The sequence below is a fragment of the Nymphaea colorata genome, chromosome 8, assembly GCF_008831285.2.
Source record: "Nymphaea colorata isolate Beijing-Zhang1983 chromosome 8, ASM883128v2, whole genome shotgun sequence".
Lineage (NCBI taxonomy): Eukaryota > Viridiplantae > Streptophyta > Magnoliopsida > Nymphaeales > Nymphaeaceae > Nymphaea > Nymphaea colorata.
Genome location: NC_045145.1, coordinates 20,333,493 through 20,359,934, shown reverse-complemented (window position 1 = coordinate 20,359,934; position 26,442 = coordinate 20,333,493). Strand labels below are relative to the sequence as shown.

Sequence of the window (26,442 nt, the reverse complement as noted above, 5' to 3'; positions counted from 1 at the left end):
ATGTGGTTTGCTTTTGAAGCACAAGTTCAGAGATAGATTAAGAGACTCGCAGAGGAAGACGAAAAGCTGATGATAGGAACTTTCACTTGGCAATAGGGCCCTCTAAAAAAGGGTGCTTCACAATACCTTTGGGCACTTCAATCGCCTTCAGCTTGCTTCTTTTGTCCTATCCACTGCAACACGAGTTGAAAATTGTCTGCAGAAATAAGAAGCATTTTCTTCAAAAGATAAATAAACTTTGCCTAAGCGTTACTGTGAGTGCATCTGATTGCGCAACTTCGTTTGCTCAGTTGCAAGGCTAAAAGCACTCATGCGGCAAAGTTAACCTTTAGATCAACCAAAGGTTGTTCGGACGGAAAAATTATAAGGAAATATAGGCCTTGTATTGTAATTAATACTTAGATGCGTTCCTGACCGGTCCCACAGTTACAGTACCATTGTTCACCGTTGAACCTGATTCTGATTTCATCCTTGTCTCTTTAGATATTTATGCAAGAGAAAGGCATGCAATGCTGCAATGGTGTGAAATGAGTTAAATTGAATCGATTTTCAGACTCCTCTAAGCAGTCCTCCCATTTTCTTATAATTGGGAGAACACTTGTGAAAAAAAGAAACACAGGTAAGAAAACTAATTAAGAAAGAGAAAAGGAGGAATAGTCCTCTAATGAACTTACTATATATATCTTTCACTTAATAAGATTCACTAACCTTATGGTGAAGAGAATAATTTTGAGAATGGAAACTAGAAAAAAGAGAGAAACAAAGTGCTGGCAAAAAGGTTGAAAAAAATGATCCAAGTCTTATATTTCTAGACTTGTTTTTTCATGACCCTTTTTTTTCCTACTCCTTTGCTGTTTCATTTTCTTATTCTTTTTCCTTCTTACAATCATTCTCTTTAACTTTCAGGTGAGCAGGGATAACCCAAGCCGAAACTCTCATCCAACCTTATGAACTCTCAAGGCAGAAGACCTACATATATGATGCTACCAATGGTGTGTTTCAACTTTTATATATATATATATATATATATATAAAGTGAATCTCGAAGTGCTTACACTCCTGATACTAAAAATGGCAACTAGCTGCTGTAGCAGCTTCATCCAAAGCCGTTGTTCCAACAGCCTCACGGACATCATTCTCTCTAACTTAAAGAATTGTAAATTTTGAAAAGGATGAAAAAAGATTCTTCAAATGGAACCCCCATTTTAGGATGCGTTTGGGTTTATAGATAACTACATGCGTGTGCATAACTTGTTTTTTGGGGACGGCTCTCAAAACCAGTGTTATTAAAGTCGTGCTGAAGCAGAATACAGCGAAATTACAGCCGCACTTTCTGAAGATCGAGTACTTTTCTCGCTGAAGAGAAGAGGTGTTTTGTTCTGTTTGGGTGGGGACGGAGGAGGAGAGTTTTGTTTGTATAGTTAGAAAGGGAAAGAGTGGTATTTGTCTGGAATTTCAGAACTAATGAAGACGGTCATCATGGTACCTTGTAGATCTTTCGCGAATCGGGAGGCTTTGCTGAAAGTGTGCGTGCATGGAGTTCTTGCAGGTCCTCTGGTAATAGAAAAAGGACTTTTAATGCATACTTTGTCAAGACTCGAGAGGAAAAAATCGATAGCAACACTCGCAATTTAGTCTCCCTATTTAGGCAACAACGACTAGTATAGTATATATGGAGATGGTAAACATTCTGGAGGAGGCAGTGCTAACCAATCGCTATATACATCTCATTGGTGGTCGCCCTGCAGGGTTCTTGAAATTTTCACTGTTTAAATGCTCCCAAAAAGTCTCTTGTTTTTGGTCATCAAAAAATTAGTAATTATAGATACATAAATTTGTTTCACTTTTCCTTTCGAATGAGAAGAAACCCTTGAGACATGCTTAATGGATCTACCCCTTGATAATTAAAGCCCCACGCACTGCCCTATATGAGAAGACACCTAGGTCAAGAGATCAAGCTGAGAAACGGCCGTGAGCATGACTTGTGTCTGGTAAGAAGTTGGAGTTCTCTAGCTAGCTTCTGTAAGAATCATTTGGTGGGCCGACATATGTCTATGAGGAATTTCAGATATTATGGCTGTCTTAATGTAAATATCCGCTTAAGTGATTGCATTTTGAGATATTACGTCATTTTATATGGTATGAGTAACTTTGTAATGTATAAATACCTATACTCAGTTACAGACTCTTTGATGGGTTAAATCTGTAATTACCCATAATATAAAATAGTAGTGGTCCCTGGGGTCGTGCAATGGTTGCCAAAAACGTTGGTTTCTAGGGTTGTCTCTTTCCCATCTGAGAGCGACCGCACATGCGCCGCAAAGACCATGGAAGATCCTACTGCAATCCGATTGTTCATTTGTTCAGATGGATTCAGGTATACTTTCGCTACAGTTAAGATTTTGTTTCAATGATTTAGCATGAACATGATCTTGTTTAGGGCATATTGTTTTTGTATATGCATGAGGGAAATCTCCCATCAACCTCTTGGTCCAAAAGTTCTAGTTGTTCGTCTCCCTAGTACTCCTAACAAGTTCACTAGTTTAATAGATGGAAGAGGGAAAGCAATCTACATTTTTTCTTGTCTCAGTCTATTTTTGTTTTAAATCTTTGGGGCATCAACCCCTTGTAAAATATTACTGAAACGTAGGTTGAAACATGATAAGGGCGGCAACCCAATACACCAAAAGCTAGCTCTATACCTTGACAGTAGAGGGGGTGGGAGGGTTTGGAGGTAAAAACAAAGTGTTTGGCGGGAGCTCTAGCTCTTTCTAATTGGTCGGATCTACTCACCAAGAAGCCATATCCTTCTTCCTTAGAATCGAGAACCAGCATTGCTATGATCATTGTTTCCATATGTCGCTTAAATTTGCAACTGTTGATCCTTGTTCTCATGAGCTAGCTCCGACTCGCCATTCATTGCATCCCATCAAAATATAAAAAACTAATACATTACCACACCTTGATAAATAAATAAATAAATAAGGTTCACATTCAGAGATTTGGTTTCAATCAAAAGCAAGCATAAAGCACAAGCAAGGAAAAACCATATAAAAACTGATGCACCGAGACACAAGACAGATGAAGCTACAGCCCGATACTGCAAATTAAATTGGCTTTAAGGCAAATAAACCCAGGCTTCAGCCAGGACGGCAACTCCCTTGCAACCAAAGAGCAAGAAAAGAGTAGTCGAAGAGTTCAGGGGAGGGTCGCAAGCTCAAACACTCATGGTTTGATTTACAGGAGGAGCCATTGTCGCCATCTGTTGCTGTTGAACTTTCCGCGCCATATTAGAATGCCAACCTGCATCCATGGCGACCAAGTCAACCGTTCAAATGTGAAATATTGGCAGTGGAAAAAGAAACCGTGAGGTATACGTAAGCATGATGGATTGATTTTTTGCATAATAATTTTGGACATCAGGAAAATTAGCTTATGTTCAGCTCATTAACTTAGCCAAATAGATTAATTTGGACGACGTAAGAAGAAGCAGTTCGACGTGCATAGGAAATACTTGGTTCAATTACAAGCCCACATTTCCTTCCAAATTCTGGTTTTCTCCACTTCCTTGCACATGCAATGCGTCCAGGGACAGACTAGAAACAGATGTAGCCGCTAGAATCTCAGTTACAAACTTAAGAGAATGCCATTTTTATATAAGTTTGTAACATTTTGGTTGTGAGCATATTATTTGATTTTATAAAAAAATGAACAAAATGGTTGGACTGTCGACCAATAAAAAAATGCTAACCGGCTTCTTTTAAAGTATAAAGATGAGAATAGCTTACCAATACTAGGATCGAGGCCTCTGTTCTTGAGTTCCCTGTACGCTTGGCAGATAGCACAATAATCGCAAAGACAGTGAACAATATAGTCAGGAGCAGGAGACGCCGGGAGACCATACTTGCCTCGCAGCTTTGTTCTGTAAGTGCAGGACAGTATGCATGGGACGCCACAGCAACAGGCAATGAGAATGTACAACATTGCGCTGGTAGCACATGCTGCAACGATGTGAAGAAGAGTTATTCAACCCATGCAAATTAGGAAACATTATATGGGTGGATATGTGTGTGTGTTAAGAGAATTAAAATTGCTTGAATGTCTAAAAAATTTAAAAATTTTAGTTAAAAAAATCATAAACTATTGAACCTACTATCATTATAATACCTCCGTCGTGACTCTGTTTTTATATATCTAACTGTGGATTCCTCCAACCATATCGACCTCGAGCCAAATGTGTGGCATCAGGCTATATACATGAGAGGATATATATATATATATATATATATATATATATATATATATATATATATATATATATATATATATATATATATATATATATGAGAGAGAGATTAGTTTATATGTTAGACGGACTCAACTCTTGACTTTTTGGGTTGAAAAAAGAAATAAAGAGAACACGCGTGATAGGGCACTTTCCCCATCTAATATTAGATAATACCATTTTCTCATTGCTTTTTGGTGAAATCTGACGACCATAATTTTTTGCTTATTTGGTTTTCAACTTCAGCCTTAAACGATTTGAAGATTTGAACACGTCTAAGGATTAAAACATTTCACACGTGAGGAGCACAAGTAACCATAACTAAAGTAATAGTCTATGAACGTAATACTATTGGTCATTCCAACATGCTGTAACAAATGAACCACATACATAACAAATGAACCACATACATCAGTGTGAATCAACTCTAAAACATCCAAAGCTCAATAGTTACATGTTTTTCTTAGTGTTTGTCTATTTTATATACATATATATATATATATATATATAGAACGAGAGAAAGAGATTAGTAGGTGCTAAACACTTACATGTTAAACAGATAAGGTACAATCTTAGTTCTTGATGAGCAAAAAAAAAAACAAGTGATGGACTCTTTCGCCATCTAATATTAGTTAATACCATTTTCACATTGCCATTTTTCTTAACCACCAATAAAAGATTAAAGTATGATACTATTCCTTGTTCGTCTAGTGCTTAGCACTTATCAACACACACACATATATATATATATATACTCACAATAATTATATGTCAGTGAAAATGAAACTTACAAGTTTGTCCATTGTCTAATATCTCTGCTACTTGTCCAAACGGCAGGCAAGGGAAGCAAATGGTCATTAAAGCTGCAGAAAATGTTGTGAAGCAAGTCACAATCAAACGGTAAGGAGAAAAAATAACTTTAGAAGAAATGATAGAAAGGACATATGTCCATTCGTTATTTCATTTTTTTATAAATTTTTTGTTATCTCATAAACATTATCTCATATTTATTTGTTACTTCATACCTATTTATTATCTCATGCATATACAATGTTGGACATAAATGGATATATGTATGAGACAACGCCAAACATAAGTATAAGATAATGTTTATGAGATAACAAAAAATTTAAGACATAATAAGATAACAAATGTATGAGATAATACTAAACATAAATATAAGATCATGTTTATGATATAATGAAATAATAAACGGATGTATGAGATAACGCTAAACATAAACATGAGATAATATTTATGAGATAACATTATAAGCGAAACAAAAGAAGAAAACACTTTTTAATGTTTAAAAATGTATATGGGTTGCAATGATATTCATTTGCAAACGTTTTTATCACTACAAAAAGTTTTTTTTATTAGTCACGAGTTTTTTTTGTCATATTTAAGTACAGAAGGCGGGCTATATAACCAGCTTAGCTGCATCCCTTCCCCCAAACAAGTACATGACAATGGCTGTTCAAGCTTAGGAAACGGGCCGGAATAAGTTTTTTCAAATTTTTTCTTCTTTGACAACGGCCAAAGGACGGATGAGAACACAGAAATCGGGGCATGATTAATTATGTGTGCGTCAATGAATTTTTCATAAGCCATTTTAACGAGGAAGAAGTGTACCGTTGGCAGGATCTTCGAAGCAACCGAAGAGACCCGTCGTCCACCTACCATACCGAGCTGGTGGTGCCTGCACATATGGTGCCCCTTGCAGCGGTGTCCCTTGCACCGGCGAAGAGTGCTGGTTGAACTGTTGCTGAGCGGAGGGAGGGTAGGCTGCCGGAGTATATTGGTAAGATTGAGGAGGCTGTGGCGGGAAGCTGGGGTAGCTTGGTGGTTGCAGCGGTGGGAAAGGAATAGCTTGGAACTGGGCATGGCTGGGCTGGGGTAGAGGATGAGACTGGGCCTGTGGGTGAAAGGCCGGAGCCTGAAGGTGCTGCTGCAGAGGCGGAGCGGATGGGTATGGGTATGGGCTTATCTGGTCTGCCGCATAAGGGCCGGCCGCTGGTGGGCATTGCTGAGGCGCTCCCTTCTGGGGGTGCTGTGGAGGGGCTTCGGCGGCAGCACCGGTTGGTGGTGGTCTGTTGCTTGGGACGTCCCATTTCCTCAAACCCGCTTTGGGTCTCTAATCTCCAAGCAAGCATTTTATAGATGCATCCCTTGATGGGCAGACACATCCATTCCACACCACACCGCCGTGTCATTTACATTATGTTATTGACTTGACTTGCTAAATCTTTCCTCAATAATTTGAATGACTTAAAAAATAAAGTTCGATCATAATTATAGACTAATAGTGAAAATATGCACATGCAATATTATTTATATACATAGGCTTACGTGTAATTATTCGTAGATTATTTCATCAAAATATAAATTACAAGCTCACTCATCTATATTTATGGTCATCGTTTATCGCTTTATCCATCCCCTCATGTCCAAGTTTTTAGTTTGTGGTTCTTGTTTTATTAAGTCTTCATTCGCCTTTGCTTTCATCATAGCCTGATTTCTTATCCATGAAAACTTTCATTGAAAGGCTTTTTTAATTTTCTCCACAGTTTTAAAAGACTCACATTTTTTTTCTACTTTCTAATATTTGCCTAGGCATTGTTAAGTACCTTTTGCAAAGAAAAAGAGAGAATTGTGTTGATTTTTGGCTCAAGAAAACAGGCTTAAGTGTAATTATTAGTAGATTATTTCATCAAAGTATAAATAACAGGCTCACTCATCTATATTTATGGTCATTTTAAATTTTCAAGAATATAATTAAATGAGGTGATCTTAACCCATTTATATTGATCGTTATTTGTAATTTTAAAGAACATAATTAATTAGGTCATCTTAACTACTTAATTAGATTAGCACATTGCTGCAGTTACCCAAAACCCCATAGCAATCGGATCCTAATATCGAATAAATCTGAAAAAATTCTAAACTTTGAATAAATTTGAAACCTCTTAAGACATATACTACTAAATAACACTGGAGTTCCAAGGGGTAAGTAAAAGATGGTTCCACGTAAAAACAGGTCGAGAAGTAGTTGATAAATGACAAGGGCATTAAATTTGGGAGACATATACATTAATTAGGAGGGAGGACGTACGTACGTTATAAGTTTTGTATTTTTCACTCACAAAAGTTACCATATCTGTATTTGATAGTTTTCTTACATAGGTATAATTCTCTTAATTGGTCCCGGTTCGTTTTGATGGTGCTTTTTTTTTACCTAACAATATTAAAAATGACATTTCGAAACTTAAATAGAGCTCAAACCGGCCAAAGGTTCGGCCACTTTCTATAATTTTCTTTTGTTACAAGTAGTCACACAAAACCAGTTTTTTTCGAAAAAAACTGCGATAAATTAAATGGCCTTTTAAAACTTTTTAAAAAAACATTTTTTTTAAAACGTTAAAAACAAAAAAATGCGTTTTAACCCATTTTTAACGCATTTTTTTTTTTCATTTTTTTACTTTTTCATTTTTTTCAGTTTTTTTAATGCCAAATAGTTTTTTTCTTTCATTTTTTATTTGTTGTAAATCTATTTATCTTTTGATGTTTATGTTATTAGTTTCTCGCTTATACTTTTTTCTCATTTTTAGTTTTTTAAATTTTTTTAAAATTTATCTTATTTTTTTCAATTTTTTCAAGTTTACCGTATTATACTCGAGAAAAACCTCACCATTTAAAACTCCGAGATGTTTTTTGTAACTATTTACAACATTCTCTGATGCTAACACTTTGTAGGTAACTTTTCTCCTTTTTTTTTTTTATATCGCTGGATCCTTCTTGACCATGATCAATTGATCATCACCGTTAACGTAACACACAATGTCGCCTTCTCGAGTCTTGTCATCATCTCACCTTGGTCATTGACCCAGACCAGACCATGTTATAGGGGTCACCTTGTCTTTATCGTCAGCCCAAACCATAGTGTGCGCGACACGTTCATTGTCGATCCAGATAGGCAGGGGCAGAGCCAGGATTTTGTTTAGGGACAGACCAAATAATCCAACCTCAAATTTGAGTAGGGCCAAACTGAATATAAGTAAAAAAAAATGCATTGAACAATTAAAATTTTTTTATTTTTCTAATGTAATTTTTTTTTCCAACTAGTTCGAGGCGGGCCACAGCCTACCCCTCCTCCACCCCTGCAGATCGGCCCTCTTTGCCCACCCAAAGTGCCTCTAACAAATATAGTCATGACCTTCAACCAAGTGGTAGAGAAACATAAATTGATTATATTATATTTATGTCAATACCTTATATTCTTTTATATATTTTGGTGTGTCTGCTGCTATTAATGGGTTATTTGACAACAATAATACACTGTTATAGACACCGAACTAACTTCAAAGCATTGCTTTTGGTGATTGGATCCTAGTAGATTTGGGTTTAACTTATATGGATTTGAAAGTCAATTGAAAATTTGTTACCCATATATTTAGTGTCTTATACATAAAAGAAATTTTTGGCTGCACCCTAACTCTGTCACAACATCACTACAGTTGATCCAGATTTCATTTATTAGACATTGAGTTTACAAATAATGTTGGTGAATCTTCACAAATGTTCTTCACCTGCTCGGTCTTCCGTTGACTCAGGTGGAGCAGCGGCCTTTGTCCATGAAATGGGCGACTTCGTGGCTCATCACCCTGACCTCTCTCTCTCTCTTTAAATAATAAGTGTCAATAAGTATCGTAGAAGACTTCTTCTAGTCATATCTTGGGCGTTGGGGCCAGCCCGGTTGGACCCGGGTCCGGACTGAGAAAACCCTAGTCCGGGCAGGGTCCGGGCCCGGGCCCGATAGGCCAGCCCGGCCGCGGCCCGACTCCCACCCTCCGTCCCCCGCTCCCCCTCCTCTTCCCTCTCCGTCTCCCTCTCCCTCCTCCTCCGCTCCCCCTCTCCCTCTCCCTCTCTGCTCCTGCTCCCCCTCTCCCTAACCAGCCCCTGCGGGCCCTTGTGGGCTGTCGGCGGGGACACAACGCCCGTGTGGGCCGTCAGCGGGGACCCAACGCCGGAGGGTGACGGAAGGGTGGTCGAGAGGGGAAAGGGGGTCGGGAGGGTCGGGGGAAACCGGGAAAGGGGGTCGGGGTGGGCAGGGCTGCGTTCGGGTCGGGCTGAGTGGCCCGACGGGCCGGGCCGGGCCCGATGCCCACCCCTAATCCTAATGTCAGACCATATGTGCAACATAAAAACCAGACAAGTTAATTTTGTATTCATAATCATAAATGCAATTTACATAATTTTCAATTTAAGTTTTTTTTTTGTAAAATAAACTGACTTTTCTATTACCAAAGTTTTGATGATATAAGAACTGTTTATTGTTTATTATTAAAAATACGAATAAAATTAAAAAAATGCTAATTTAATATATGTTACCCATTATCTCACTCTTAAGATCATATCCATAAGGTTAGAACATTCTCTCTCTTAATTAAGAGTTGATAAAATGAAAAAACAGAAATCTATAAGAAGATTCAGGATCAGGGCTCTTTAATGAATCTCCAGCTACAATCTGGACTACTGGAGCTATCCGTGAGGCTCGACTTGACAATACAACATCAAGCTCAAGTTTTGACTCATTTAACTAGTATATGTTAAGTTTGTTCCATTTATTTTAACTTGTTAGCTCGTTTAACTCATTTGGTGACTACTTGTTTAAACAAGTCGCGTTCTTACAACTCAAACTCAACTCATTTAACATTTAAAGCATATCTCTGAACTCAAGCTTGAATTTTTTATAAACGAGTTGAATTTGAGTTTGTTTTAAGTCCATAGTCACAAAAAATGCATTTTTTTTTCACAAAAAAACATGAAAAATGTGATAAATTAAATGGCCGTTTAAACTTTAAAAAGCGCATTTTCTTTGAAAAAACATTAAAAACGAAAGAACACATTTTTTCGCCTCTTCTTTCACGTTTTTCATTTTTTTCAGTTTTTTCAATGCCAAACCGTTTTTTTTTTCATTTTTCATTTTTTATTTGTTGCAAATTATCTTTTGATGTTTATGTTAGTAGTTTCTCACTTATTTTATTTTCCCCTCATTTTTAGTTTTTTAAAATTTTTTAAAATTTACCGTATTTTTTCTATTTTTTTCAAGCTCGCCGTATTATACCCGAGAAAAACTTCACCGTTTAAAACTCTGAGACGTTATTTGTGACTATTAACAAGCAAGTTCGAGTCGAGCTCGAGTTTAACCTCCCAGACTTTTAAGGCTCAGGTGGGCAAAAAGTAGTTTAAGAATCTATTCTAGCCACTTTTTCCAATGAAATAATGCGAAAGCAGTCTGGAAGCATTTGGGCGGTAAGACCCTAGGATTTAAGGTCCGTTCCTGGATATATCAAACGCAACCTAAGGTCATTTTGAAGAGGCATGAGATCTAATTGCAAAGGTATACTAAAAGTATAATGTTATAAGACCATGAAAATGGATGAGGAGTTAATTCCTCATCACATAGATCTGATATCAAACCAGCCACATAAAAAGAATTGGATATGGGAAAAAATTGATATCCAATTAAGAATGCTGATTGGATCCGGATACAGGAGATTCATACTCAAATTCAGACTTATGTAAATAATTGACCAGACTTGGATTCACATCAGATATAGTTTTCAATAAATATCCTATATTGTATAAATATAATGTGATTTGAACTCAGTTTAGAAGTCTGATTCAGATCCAGAGGTTAACCTAAAGGTCCGATCAGTTCAAATTCATAAAAAGCAACACAACATAAAACATAGAGCCATTTCCTTGCGCCCATGGAAGGCCAATCGATAAAGTGGTCGTCTGCTTCTTATATCACAATAATAGCACAATAATTTCTTGATCTGTGCATTATCTTTAACCACTAATCTCTTAGATCCATCATGAACTTCATTGCCACGATCTTTGCCATGAATCACAATCTCAAATCTTATTAGCATTGCGATCAATATTATCTCCATTTAGCAATAGCGCTATATTGATCACACGTTTATTTTTTTCACTGTTATTAAAAAAAAAAAAAAAAAAACTTAGAATACGATGACGCCGTAGATAGGAAGACTAATATTTCAATACCATTGGCTTAAAGGCAAAACCAAAGCTTCCCGGAGGCACGCCAATTTCCACACTGCCAAACACCAAGAAAAGAGTCGAAGAACTAAAGGGAAGGGTTACATATTCATTGTTTGATACACCGGGGGAGCCATGGCCTGTTGCGGTTGAGATTGCAGCATCATATTGCCCTGCCATCCTGCATCCATATGACCAAATTAATTACGTTTGAAATGTTCAATATTGTTATTGAAATTAAAACATTTGTGAGTATAAAAGGATCTTGAATTTTTTGAGATAAAAATTTATAACTCCGAATATTAAAAAATTGTGAAAAAAAAAGCTTGAGCCGGTTAATTATACATCATCAATATCCGGCGATGCATTTACGTCAGTTTCCTCCGGACAAGTTGCGAAGATCACCGGCGTGCTCCGGTGATGCGGTAAGTGTGGATACTACCAGAATTGTGCGTGGTCAGATCATCACGTCGATCGGATCCCTAATTATTTTTGGCAAGTTATTGTCAAGGTAAATAGGCATGCAATCCCATTACACTGTTTTCCTGATTAAAAAAAACTAATTAACTAGCTTAAAATATCAAACCGTATCCAATTTTGAGATAAGCTTCAAAAGGCAAGGTGTTCTACATTAGATCAAAGTATTCACCGGACAAATCAACTCGCTCAACTTTTCCAATTAATGCTGTGAACTGATAAATTATAAAGTTGTTTCTCTAAATAAAATTATCTACAAAAAGCTTAACAGAAACAAAGAACGCGGCTCAATTTCTGGCTCGCCTTCTACCCATGCTGCTTCATTTTAGATCTTTTTTTTTCTAAAAAGACATATAATTATGACAAATACTTTCTGTTTCACGTCGAAGTTTTCTATAGACCAAAGGTGGCGGCTTGAGAATGAAATGAAAAGGTACATTTGACAAGTTTTGGGCAGTTATTAATTCCCCTAATATAGGGCCGTTCCTTGTAATCTTTTCCATACTCTTTCTTTGAAAACATGACAGATTGAGTAATACTTACCAAGAGCAGGATCGAGGCCTCTGTTGCGGAGTTCCCTATACTCTTGGCAGAGAGCACACGTTTCACAAAGGCAGTGAACAATGAAGTCGGGAGCGGGAGACTCCGGGAGACCGTACTTAGTTCGAAGCTTCGTTCTGTAGGTGCAGGACAGTATCCATGGGGCGGTAAAGGCGAAGGTGATTAGACTATACATCATTGCGCTGGTAGCACATGCTGAAGCCATTTAGAAGCAAACTTTGTTCAGAACCATGCAAGCTAGAAAACATAATTTGTCAAGCGATCTTAATTAATTGAAGATGAGATGACCTACAGGTCTGTCCGCCGTCCAATATCTCCGCCACTTGTCCGAACGTCAGGCAAGGCAAGCAGAAAGTAATTAAAGCTGCGGAAAACGATCGGGAACATGTAAATCTTACGTAAGAAGAAAATTCAAAAATTTGGTAGCTGGAATGATTGTTAAGATGCTGTCTCCAACATGTCAGAGTTAAGGAACCGTTTTAAGTCTCTGATCACAGTTTTCCAGCTAACTCAGGATGAGTAAATTTGTAGCATCAATAAAATGAGGAGAAGACGAAAGTATACCGCTGTTAGGATCTTCCAAGCAATCGAAGAGACCGGTCGTCCAGTCCGCAGAATATTGTGGACCAGGACCATAGCGACCTGCCGGCGTGGGTGCCTGATTGGGCTGTTGGGGACAGGACGGCGGGTAGGTTACCGGCTTCGGCCCATATGGGTTCACACAAGCAAACCCTGGCACCGGCGTGGGTGCCTGATTGGGCTGTTGGGGATCGGACGGCGGGTAGGATATCGGCTTCGGCCCATATGGGTTCTCATAAGCAAACCCTGGCACCGGCGTGGGTGCCTGATTGGGCTGTTGGGGACCGGACGGCGGGTAGGTTACCGGCTTCGGCCCATATGGGTTCCCACTAGCAAACCCTCGCACCGGCGTGGGTGCCTGATTGGGCTGTTGGGGACCGGACGGCGGGTAGGTTACCGGCTTCGGCCCATATGGGTTCTCACAAGCAAACCCTTGCACCGGCGTGGGTGCCTGATTGGGCTGTTGGGGACCGGACGGCGGGCAGGTTGCTGGAGCAGGGTAACGTGGCTGATGCTGTGCTGGTGCTGGGAAAGGGACTGTAGGTTGAGGCGGAGGGTGGAAGGCTGCTGCCTGGGGAGGGAAAGGGCATGGGTTGCTGGGCTCTGCCGCATCAGGGGCACTTGCTGGTGGGTATTGTTGGGGCGCTTCATCCGGTGGGTGCTGAAGAGGAGGGGCTTGGCCAGCGTGCGTTGGCGCTGGAGGGCCTACATTCGGGTCATTCTTCTTCGAAAGTCCCATTTCCTCCCTCCCCCGCTTTTAAGTCTGACCATTTTAGCTGCTTCCAGTGCCCATATACGTATATATATCTACACTCTTCACCGACGTGGACTTTTGCGAGTCAAATAGATATTGAACCCACGATTCTGCGATGTGCGACCATATACATACAAAATCGGCCCCTCCTGTATGGAGGACTACGCATGGTAGAGTTTAAAAGAAAAGAAAATACATAAACTTTAAAAAGTATTTTACTGATTCATTTCCTTCTCGTTTTAAAAGGATTGTTTTGATAATCCTTTTCGATTAATCTTACATATTAATGAGAAAAAAAAAATACAATGACCATATTGTCTATACTATACGCCTTTTTTTGATTGGTCTTTGACTATACCAATGATCAAAATATAAATGACTAACGCGGATGTACTTATGGGTTTAATTTCTCAAGAATACAATTAAATGAAATAAACTTCCATACTTCGATTATCCTAAACTACAGTTACCCACAACCGTGTTGTGATAATTTGATTCTAATATTGAATAACTTCAAAAGTTCAGAAATTTCTAATATTGAATAACGTTAGAAACCCTTGAGTCTTATAATCTTAAATAACTCAAAACTTTCTAAAGAACATATATACAAAGAATCATTGACATTTTAACGTATATCATGGCTTAAATATAAGTCAGGTGTTAATTGGAAATTGAAGAAAGCATTGAATTTAAGAGAGAGAGGGAAGCCTATCTCCCAAGCAATTTCCATTGGAAGTACACTTCCCTTATATTTGTGCTTGCTTTTCATAGATCTAACCATGTATATAATGAACGCAAGATATATTAAAATATAATATATAGAACATAAGAATTCTATGTCAAATCAAATTCTACGACACGAGAAATCTGATTTATAGTTCTGATGCTTTGTGAATTCGCTATCATGATTGACTTTATATATATATATATATATATATATATATATGTATTAATTTTCTAGCAAAACAAAGCGATAGGCTTTGACATACACACACGGACGTTGAGTGTTACGATTTTTAAAAGCAAGAAATTAAAAAGAATATCTTGCGAATTTCTTCAGTTGCGATGGGAGCCGTCTTTCTTCACTTGGCAATCGAGAATAGGGAAAATTAATAGACGACAAACAAGTTTTATCCGCAAGCAAGCAACCGGCCGACTCTTTGTTTCACCTCAGTATCTTAGCCAAGTTTCATTAATTTTCTGTATCTTCTCCGTCTCTTCATTTCTTAATTCAAAACGTACAAATTTCGTGAAAATTAAGCAAAATTAAGTCCTCCTTGAGTTATCATATTTGGTTATTCTCACGTTCACGTCAATCCACACGAGATCCGCGAGGGACGTTATCCTCCTCACCTGACTCTGAAGCACAAGCTGCCCAATTATTTTTTAATTATTCCTGTCCGTGATGTGGGTTGCTTTATTTATTATGAACAAAATCCCTAGCAAATTAGGAAGATTTTTTTGAACTCCAGATGGGCTCAAGTGTTTTCCACATGAAAAGAATGGAAGAAAACTAAATTTTTGCATGATGATGATTTCCTTCAAGATCAAATTGGAAGTAAATTCAGGGGTCAATGATATAATTAAATATCTGGTAGATGCAAAGAGACTCTCTCTCCGACGTGATAATGTTTGATTCGATACCATGCCCCATCTGTTTCTGGTTCAAACTCGTTCGATGCGTTTATTAATGTTGAATTTTATATATATGCGATGATTCTGGCCAAGTTGTTATGAAATAAAAAAAAAGGAATATGAGAAATGACAATCAAGCTCCGGGTTGGAGTTGAATGGGCTTGTCTCCCCACGCCAACTCAATGAGACGTAAGCTTTGCACGTAATAATTAATAAATAGTTAGAAAGAATAAGAGTATGACAAATTTTCTAAAGGAATTGAGAAGAACGCATATCATGGAAACATCGTGCGTTCAACTGCCAAAAAGTCAAGAGAGAAATCGATATGCAACTATAATAGGGGAAACATCAGTGATTATGCAATTACCATATATAAAAATCAACATATGAACAAAGAATCTCCATTACAGCAACTTATTTGCGATTATATGTACTTGGATTCAGCAAAAGATGTGCCGAATTTTGAAGGGCATTGAAATGGGGATAGTGACTGGCTACTTGTTTATGAATGAGGACGACATATTGCTGAGCACGTTTTGCAAGCCAACTAAGCATGAGCTATCGACAGACCCATCTCCATCATAGACTAGGCCCTTTCTTATTTCCTTTCACTAGTATAAATTTACACAATCTCCTTCTGCAACTGCAAGCCTGGTTCTTCATCATCTTCGTCATTTATCATGAACTCCAACGTCCCTCCTCAGCCTGGTTATGCCCCTTCCCAGCCCGTATTTCCCATCAATGTCCAGCCGTGGACAACCGGCCTTTGCGACTGTTTTGAAGAGCCAACCAATTGTAATTGTCTTTCCATTCCCTCCAATCTCTCTGTGTGCGTGCGTGTTAATATATCTACATGCTTGTGTCAAGAGATGCTTGCATTAGACTTGACTGTTGCCATGAAATTCCATCAGAAGAACATTGTTTTTTAGACCACAAGTTCTCAATGGAGTATTCGGTCATGGAAACACGAGCACAGTGTTCCATGAATGATAACACTGCATTTAGTGTGTTATGAATCTGCTTCAATCTTTATGATTGATTCTTGAAATACTGTGTTTGTGTTTCTCTTGTCCAATACCTCCTGAAGGACACATATTAAGAGCACCGAGTTCTTGTTTTGGGCAACACGATGGGATTATGTCTTGCATTTAATTGTTGAATCTGGAAACGATATCCATAATTACGTTATGTTTCTCGAGACATGAACATGGCATTCTTTGAGCATGTGTATATAAAAACATAATATTTCTCAAGTGTTTTTCTTCCGAAGCAACTAGTGGTGATTGTTTAATGGTGTAGGCATTATTACGTGCTGCTTGCCTTGCATCACCTTCGGGCGGAATGCAGAGATAATCGACCGCGGAAGCACGTGTAAGCTCCCTTTCATTCCCAGCTTAATTACTTTCTCACAGTTAGCATGCTCTAGTTCGCCAAGCGCGGCCCATATCTGTAGGCCATTTGAAAATTGAACAATCTCAACTGAAAGTTAAAAAATCAGCCAGCTTCATAAGTTCATGTTGTTCTTGTTTTAGACTGCATGTTGTATGAAATTTGGTAAACTAATCGGATAGCTTATATCTGGACAACTTAATTCTACTTCTTTTGTTCAAGCCAACAATTAGCTGAATGCCTCCAAAGTTTCTATCAACTCGTCGAGATAGGATTTTCTATGTGTACTGAAGTTATATGTGTTTCTTGTAAATTTATATTTGTGGGTGCAGCATGTGCCTCCAATGCCTTTATCTATTGTGTGATCGGGTGTACCGGCTGCAGTTGCTTCTACTCCTATCCATACAGGACAAGACTCAGAGGCCAATTCCAGCTTGCAGAGGCACCTATAGGAGATTGCCTCCTCCATTGCTGTTGCACCAGTTGCGCGCTGTGCCAAGAACACCGAGAGCTGAAGAATCGTGGCTTTGACCCCACTATAGGTTTACAACAGAACGCCCCTCTTGAGATTATGATCGAGGGCCTTAATTTGCTAGCTGCTTGCATAAACTTCCATCCCTTCTCCTTCTTCTTTTATTACACTCTCTATCCCCACCCTCCACACAGACACATTGGTAAAAACCAGACACTTAGATCACTAATAAAAACCAGACCCTTTCATTTTTTGCTAACATTATTTTAATATATTTATCAAAAAGTTTTGATATAAAACATGCTTTGAATCAAGTTGTCTTTATGAAAAATATTGGTTTTTCTATTATCAAAATGTTGACGTTGTGAGAGCCATTCATTTTTGTTTATTACAAGAACACTATTGAAACCCAAGAAATGATCAACTTAATATATCTTTGGCATCAAGCTATCCTTGAGATCATCTTGGTAAAGTTAGATTTCAAACAAACCACTTTAAATATCATATTTAAAGGGTATGGTTTTTTATTCTTGACATAAGTGTTTAATTTTTACCAATCACTCTCTCTTTAAATATATATATACATGTCGTTTCTAAGTAACTATGACATGTAGATTACATATTGTACGTTGTACGTGTGTAGGTTGGCAAGGTAAACAAGGAAGAAGCAACTATGGAGCCAATGAGCCCCCGCCCGTCCAACCTGATATGAAAAAGTAGATCCTCTAACTGTCTGTGTCGAAAGAGCATGCTCTCAAGTATCTCCGTCATAGGCAAGTCTTGTCGTGGCGGTTTTTCGTTTCTCTTCTTCTCTTTGTTGCAATATTTGTTTTGCTTTACTTTTCCACTTCATTCTACTTTGGATTCATTGTACATGTGACGATCCCATGAAAAAACGTGGTCGGATGGGTTTGTAACTTGTAAGAAAGTCCCTATGCACATTGTGTTCATAATTGATTAGAGCTAAGGTTGCTTGCCTAATCGAAGACTTTACATATCCTTGCATTGTCTTCTTTTATATTGAAATGTTCCTAGATCATTGGATCTCTCTCTCTCTCTTTCTCTCTCTCTCTCTCTTATATATATATGTATAAAGAAAAACATGAAGAAAAAGGTGAGAAATGATATTAGATAATCAAAATACCCATCACATTTTTTTTCTCTTAACCATCCATTATTTGGACGGTTCTGATTAGATGATTGGGTGATTATGACATATATATGTGCAAACTCCGAAACATTTACACCTCTTCCTAAAATGCCATATTGGAATACTAAGGGGCCGTTCAGTTACTTCATATTTGAAACCTGTGGATCGGATGTCACATGTTTTTGTTGATGTGGTAAAAATATCCCTGCAAAATTTATGGTTCATCAAAATATAATACTGACGCATTATCATATGATGCTTGATAAATTCTTAAGGTTTACACTTAGAGATTTGGCTTCGATCAAAAGCATAACACACCAGAAAGGAAAAGTATTGTAATTGACTTATGCTAAACAACAAGATGATGGAGACCTAGACGGGAGTATTTTCATTACAAGCTACTCACTATGTTGACGCTTGACTTAAAAGGCAAACCGAAGCTTATTGCACGCCAAATTAACACCACCAAACAGATAACAAAGTCAAAAAATTGAACCGAAGGGTTGCACATATAGCTTTAGATCCTTAGTAAGTGGAGGCAAGCTCAAGCTCTCATGGTCTGATTTACAGGGGGAGCCATGGTCGTCTGTTGCTGTCGAGCTTGCAGCATCATATTGGCATGCCATCCTGCATCCGTAAGACCAAATTATCAACGTTCCAAATGTTAAATATTGGTACAGGTAATAAAATTCCGGATTCGAACATATATAAATATCCGAGAAAATGCATATGGTAAAATATATAAATGATTCGAATTCAATCCGTTGGTTAGGCAAGGTATCCACAGTTGACGCAATATACTACTGCGTGCATAAGTTTTCCAAATTTTCCGGGAACATAACGTGCATAAATGTGTGCACAGTTGACGCAATATATGTGTTTCTTGTAAATTTATATTTGGAGGTGAAAACAAAGTGTTGGGTGGGAGCTCTGGCTCTTTCTAGTTGGTAGGATCTACTCACCGAGAAACCATATCCTTCTGTGAAGGAGAACCAGCATTGCCGTGATCATTGTTTCCTTGTGTCGCTTAAATTTGCAACTGTTGATCACAAACTTGTTCTCACGAGCTAGCTCCGACTCGCCCTTCATTGCATCCCATCAGAATATAAAAACTAATACATTTCCACACATTGATGAATAAATAAATATGATTCACAATCAGAAATTTTGTATCAATCAAAAGCATAAAGCACAAGAAAGGAAAAACCATATAAAAACTTGTGCACCGAGAAACAAGACGAGGAAGCTACAATCCGATACTGCAAATTGAATTATGGCCCTGGATTGACTAAGAAACAGATAAATTTAGCGGCTAGAATCTCAGTTACAAACTTAAAAGAATGCCATTTTTATATAACTTTGTAACATTTTGGTTGTGACCATAATATTTGATTTTATAAAAAATGAACAAAATAATATAATAGAAAAAGCTGCGGTTGGACTGTCGAGCAATAAAAAAAATGCTAACCGGCTTCTTTTAAAGTGTAAAGATGAGAATAGTTTACCAAGACTAGGATCCAGGCCTCTGTTCTGGAGTTCCCATTACGCTTGGCAGATAGCACAATAATCACAAAGACAGTGAACAATCCAGTGAGACGCCGGGAGACCATACTTGCCTCGCAGCTTTGTTCTGCAAGTGCAGGACAGTATGCATGGGACGCCAAAGCAACACGCAATGAGAATGTACATCATTGCGCTGGTTGCACATGCTGCAACGATGTGAAGAAAATTTTGTTCAACCCATGCAAGTTAGGAAACATTATGTGCGTAGATGTGTGTGTGTGTGCAAAAGAATTAAAATTGCTTGAATGGCTAAAAAAATTAAAAAATTAAGTTTAAAAATCATAAACTATTGAACCTACCGTAAGCTATCACTATAATACCTCCGTCGTGACTGCTTTTATATATCTAAATGTGGATTCCTCCAACCATATGGAGAGAATTCCGACCTCGAGCCAAATGTGTGGCATGACGATGAGAGGCCTAATAGCCATTCAGTGTATATATATATATATATATATAGAGAGAGAGAGAGAGAGAGAGAGAGAGAGAGAGAGAGATTATTAGGTGCAAAACAACACTTATATATTAAACCGACAAGTTTACAATCTTAGCTCTTGATTTTTTTTAGATAAGAGATTAAACAAAAGAAAAAAAAAGAGACACAAGGGATGGACAATTTTCCAATTTTTTATATTATTTAATACCATTTCTCATTGTTTTTTTCCTAACTACCAATTTGTAAAATATGGTATGATATTATTTAACACCTACCAGTACACACATATAGGCACACACACAAAAACACATCTTGTCCACCACACCATTATCATGCCCCAGTAGGCAGAGATGTTCTTTGTTTATTATTTCATGAACTTACAAACAATATACAGTGTTCTTTTCGCAGCAGTTGTTCTACACAGTAGATTGAGCAGGAGGCTTTGTCCTACTTTGCAAGATCGGCTTCTTACAATGGGCCTTCCGTCTTAAATAATTTAGGTGAGGTTATAATGATGTCATTTAAGGCATGTCAAAATTATGGGACCGTTTCCACAGATTTGGAAAATCAAACCGTATCAGATTGATATCGACCTCCCAAGCACGTGGGACCTTTCCCTAATAATTTTATATCATTTTCTTCCCTCTTAAATAATTTAGGCGAGGTTATGTAACCTATATGAATGCAACTCATTTAATAGATATGGGATTATGACCGTGTAGGACATGGCTAAAATGCTGATGGTTTGACGCACAGGGGGACTCATTGTCGCCTTCTGTGGCTTGGTTTGATGCACAGGGGGAGCCATTGTCGCCATCTGTTGCATGGTTTGATGCACAGGGGGAGCCATGGTTGCCATCTGTTGCTGTTGAGCTTGCCGCGCCATATTAGAATGCCATCCTGCATGCACGGCGACCAAGTTAACCTTTCAATGTCAAATATTGGTAGTGGAAAAACAAGCCGTGAGGTATACATAAGCATGATGGATTAATTTTTGCATAATAATTGGACATTAGGAAAATTAACTTATATTCAGCTCATTAACTTAGCCAAATAGCTTAATTTGGACGACGTCAGAAGAAGCAGTTCGACGTGCATAGGAAATACTTGGTTCAATTACAAGCCCACATTTCCTTCCAAATTCTTGTTTTCTCCACTTCCTTGCACATGCAATGGGTCCAGGGACAGACTAGAAGCAGATAAAAAAAATGCTAACCGGCTTCTTTTAAAGTATAAAGAGGAGAATTGCTTACCAATACTAGGATCGAGGCCTCTGTTCTCGAGTTCCCTGTACGCTTGGCAGATAGCACAATAATCACAAAGACAGTGAACAATACAGTCAGGAGCAGGAGACTCTGGGAGACCATACTTGCCTCGCAGCTTTGTTCTGTAACTGCAGGACAGTATGCATGGGCAGCAGGCAATGCAAAGGTACAACGTTGCGCTGGTAGAGCATGCTGCAACGATGTGAAGAAGAGTTGTTCAATCCATGCAAGTTAGGAAACATTATATGTGTGGATATGTGTGTGTGTATAAAAGAATTAAAATTGCTTGAATGGCTAAAAAACTTAAATGTTTTGGTTAAAAAAATCTTAAACTATTGAACCTACTACCATTATAATGCCTCCGTCGTGTCTGTTTTTATATATCTAACTGTGGATTCCTCCAACCATATGGAGAATTCCGACCTCGAGCCAAATGTGTGGCATCAGGCAATATACATGAGAGGCCTAATAGCCATTCAGCATATATATATATATATATATAGCGAGAGAGAGAGAGAGAGAGAGAGAGAGGTTTTATAGGTGCTAAACACTTCTATGTTAAACAGACAAGGTGCCATCTTTGCTCTTGATTTTTTTTAGATTAGCGGTTAAGCAAAAGGAAAAAAAAAGAGACACAAGTGATGGAATATTTCACCATTTAATATTATTTAATATCATTTTTCATTGTCTTTTTCTCAATCACCAATCTGCAAAAGATTAAGTCTGATGTTATTCCTTGTTTGTCTAGTATTTAACACTTACCATACACACACACACACATATATATATATATATATATATATATATATATATATATATATATATATATATATATATATATATATATATATATATATATATATATATAGAGAGAGAGAGAGAGAGAGAGAGAGAGAGAGAGAGAGAGAGAGAGGAAAACTGAATGGTTGCTTTGTTTTTTCTTTTTTAAACATTTAGAGACATCAAATCAAGGCAGTCCAATTGTAGATCGAACGTCCCAGATCTCTGCCCTCCCTCTCCTTTCCTCTCACTACTTGTGAACTCTCTCTCATTTTTTTTTGTTCAACACTGTCTCTCTCACATCTTCTACCTACTGCTCATGATGCGTAACACGAAGATGAGAAGGGGACAAGAAGAGAGGAGGGGGGAGACAGAGAGGGGGCCTGACCGTCTGCGCAATTTGATGTCCCCAAATGTGCAAGTAAACTTACAGTTATCCTTCTCGGTGTACATATATACTCACAATGATGATTTTGGTGAAGCGTCAGTGAAGAGGAAACTTACAAGTTTGTCCATTGTCTAGTATCTCTGCTACTTGTCCGAACGTAAACCAAGGGCAGGCAAGGGTCAATAAAGCTGCAGAAAATGTTGAGAAGCAAGTCACAAGCAAACGTTGAGAAAAAATAACTTTAGAAGAAAGGATGCAGTCTTGATCAGCATATCAAAAGTGTATTACTTTGGTCAGTTGTGGTTATGGATGTAAAAATCGTTCATCCCAAAACGAATTAGGTCATGATTCACTGTTGACTTGTATATAAACCCGATTTTCAAAAGAATCAGGATCTCTTTTATTTTTTTTTGCGGTTTTCATTTTTATGACTACAAAAAGTTTCTTTTTTATTAATCATAAGTTTGTTGTGTCATATTTAAAATAGCATATGAAATTAAATATATAAAGAAGACGTATGTAACCAGCTTAGTCGGATCCCGCACCTTAGAAAACAAGTACATGATGATGGCTGCCGGGTCAACACTTTGTTAAAGGATTTTTCTTTTCTTTCTTTCTTTTTTTTTTTTAATCTTGACAAACGGCCCAAATCATGAATAAATATGTGTGCGTGAATGAATTTTTTAAACGCCATCTTAACGAGGAAGAAGCGTACCGTTGATAGGTTTTCGAAGCAACCGAAGAGACCCGTCGTCCATCTACCATACTGAGCTGATGGTGCCTGCACATATGGTGCCCCTTGCACCGGTGTCCCTTGCACCGGCGTAGAGTGCTGGTTGAACTGTTGCTGCTCGGAGGGAGGGTAGTCTGCCGGATCGCTTGGTTGCTGCTCCGGTGGTAGAGGCTGAGGCGGGGGCTGTGCCGTAGGCTGAAAGTGCTACTGCTGCAGCGGGGGAGTGGATGGGTGTCGGTACGGGCTTCGCTGGTGGGCGGCCGCTGGTGGCCTTTGCTGAGGCTCTTCCTTCTGGGGTTCCTGTGGAGTGGCTTCAGCGGCAGCGTGGGTTGGTGGTGGCTCTTCCTCTTCATCGGAACTGTCCATTTCCTCAACCCGGTTTGGGTCTCTAATCTCTAAGGCATTTTATAGATGCATCCCTTGATGTAGGGAGACATGGACGGAGGCAAAGACTGCCGGACTTGTATATATTTTTTTAATTTATATGTAAATTTTATAAAATTTTGTTTGTCTTATATAAAAAAAATTTAGAAAATGATATTTGGGTTTATGTTAAAATTTAAAAACTTTAATTCAGCTTTCTCATAAAAAATTTCTGGTTCTGCTCCTCCTGTGCAGATACCCCACACCCCCATGTCATTTACATTATGTTATTGACTTGACTTGATATGGCTTTTCCTTAAAAAAAAAACTTTCCTCAATAATTGGAATGGCTTAAAAAATAAATTTCGATCATAATTATAGACTAATCTTATTGCTGAAATGCACTTGCTATGTTATTTATATACATAGGCTTACGTGTAATTATTCATATTATTTCATCAAAATATAAATTACAAGCTCGCTCATCTATATTTATGGTCATTTTAAATTTTCAAAAAAATATAATTAAATGAGGTATTCTTAACTCATTTATAATTTTAAAGAACATAATTAATTAGGTCATCTTAACTACTTAATTAGATTAGCATATTGCTGCAGTTACCCAAAACCCCATAGCAATCGGATCCTAATATCAAATAAATCTGAAAAATTTTAAATCTTTGAATAAATTTGAAACCTCTTTAAGACATATACTACCAAATAACACTGGAGTTCCAAGGGGTAAGTAAAAGATGGTTCCACGTAAAAACAGGTCGAGAAGTAGTTGATAAATGACAAGGGCATTAAATTTCGGAGACATATACATTAATTAGGAGGGAGGGAGGACGTACATTACAAGTTTTGAATTTTTCACTGACAAAAGTTACAAAAGTACCATATTTATTTTTGATAGTTTGCTTACATAATTCTCTTAATAGATCGACTTCTTGCTCTGTCCAAGGGTTTAACTTATATGTCATCGACCCTACTAGACCGAATCGTTGCTTTCAAGTCAATGGAAAATTTGTCATATCCACAAATTGGTCCGGATTTCCTTTATTAGACATTGAGTTTACAACTAAAGCTGGTGAATCTCCACAAATGTTCTTCGCTTGCTGGGTCTTTTGAAACCTCAGTGCTGATGAATCTCCAAAACCGAAATAATCGTTGGCAAATTTCTACCATTATTGACGTTTCTCACAAACGTCAGTCAAGGAAACCTCAGCTTGCACATCAGTAAAGGAGTGTTCTCTTTTCACCAAACGATATTTGAATCTAAAGAAATTTAGTAACATTGAGCCAAAATTTGAAATTAGAGACGAACGTATGACCTCTTGCACAACTTTCGGAATAAATTAAAATTACCATTCAAGAGAAAATTATCAACTGATTAGAAATCGTGTTGGCCAGCATGGTAAATGAAAATCTCCCAAGACTATTATATGCCCTGATCATGGACACGCTTGCTTGTCCCTTACCGTGATTTCAGACAGCTTAATGGATTACAACAACAAAGTTGAAGTGGAAACAAGCATCGGCATGATGAAAGTGTAGAATCAAAATCGAAAGATGAATGTTAAAAAATCAATGGCCTGAATAAGTTTTCTGATTACAGATATCTGCATGTCTGAAGAACATCATTTGGATTTTAAGTTACAAAACAGAGAACAGCATACGTCAATTTATCCTTATATGCGGTTACTTACATATAGTAAAAAACACAACAACTTTACTATAAGAATGCCATTGTTGGAGGATTTTTTTTTTTTTAAACTACAAAAGCTTATCAGCGAGGAAAGGGAAGAAGAGGTAGAAACAGCAAAGGGACAGAGCAGGGCTAGTTGTGCATCATTGTAGTCCCCCTTTGAAGCTAGTTGTGTATGTTATATTGGTGCATGAAATTTTCGGGTATGGTTAATGAGGATACCTTCAGTTAATAGAAAAAACTATTTTAAGAACAAACAAGAAAATAACAAAGGTGAAGAAGTTAAAAAAAATATTTTAAAATAATTACTAAAATGTCACGCTCGCTCGGCACACTTGACGTCATCCTCTTCCATTGACTCAGTCTGCGCAGCTGCCTTTAGGCGACTCATCACCCTGACCCCCTTTCCGTTAGGGGCTAACAACGAGCGAGCTAGGCTCGTTAAAGCTCGGTTTGTGAACGAGTTTGAGCCAATCATTTTCATAAACGAGCTCGAGCTGATTTTTCAACTCATTTGTTTCAGTCAAAGTCAAGGTTGAGTCTAAGCTCGAATTTTTAAGCTTGACTTGACTTGGTTCAATAAAAATGAGTAGTAACTTCAATGACTATTTATTTCTTTTATTCGAGTTCACTTCTCATTCCATCATGCCTGTTCTCTCTCCTCACTTTCTTCGTCTTCAATATCATCCAAATGGGAGGCGTCGTCCTTTGCTGCTTTCTCCATTGCTGCCGAGCCAAGGTCTCTCTCTCTCTCTCTCGCTCTCTCTCTCTCTCTGAAACTCTAAGAAAACTTGCTCGCTCGCTCAAGCAAGAGTTCTGAAACCAAGTGAGGGTTTCAT

General features: G+C 37.9%; 3 protein-coding genes across 3 annotated transcripts; 1 reads left to right on the top strand and 2 right to left on the bottom strand.

The window, feature by feature from the left end:
- Nucleotides 1-3,208: 3,208 nt before the first annotated feature.
- Nucleotides 3,209-8,164, bottom strand: LOC116259597 (protein PLANT CADMIUM RESISTANCE 6-like). Its single transcript, XM_031637455.2, has 5 exons — nt 8,156-8,164; nt 5,918-6,419; nt 5,077-5,148; nt 3,789-4,001; nt 3,209-3,303 (listed from the first exon to the last, which is right to left on the bottom strand). Exons 1-5 carry the CDS (start codon nt 8,162-8,164, stop codon nt 3,218-3,220), a joined length of 882 nt encoding a protein of 293 aa, XP_031493315.1. The 3' UTR covers nt 3,209-3,217.
- Nucleotides 8,165-11,401: 3,237 nt separating this feature from the next.
- Nucleotides 11,402-13,709, bottom strand: LOC116259596 (protein PLANT CADMIUM RESISTANCE 6-like). The gene is made up of 4 exons (XM_050079363.1): nt 12,956-13,709; nt 12,684-12,755; nt 12,374-12,586; nt 11,402-11,534 (listed from the first exon to the last, which is right to left on the bottom strand). The coding sequence occupies exons 1-4, from the start codon at nt 13,707-13,709 to the stop codon at nt 11,455-11,457; spliced, it is 1,119 nt and encodes a 372-aa protein (XP_049935320.1). The 3' UTR covers nt 11,402-11,454.
- A 2,330-nt stretch (nt 13,710-16,039) lies between these two features.
- LOC116259595 (cell number regulator 2-like) lies at nt 16,040-17,940 on the top strand. The gene is made up of 4 exons (XM_050079362.1): nt 16,040-16,154; nt 16,659-16,730; nt 17,081-17,290; nt 17,864-17,940. Exons 1-4 carry the CDS (start codon nt 16,040-16,042, stop codon nt 17,938-17,940), a joined length of 474 nt encoding a protein of 157 aa, XP_049935319.1.
- Nucleotides 17,941-26,442: the final 8,502 nt, after the last annotated feature.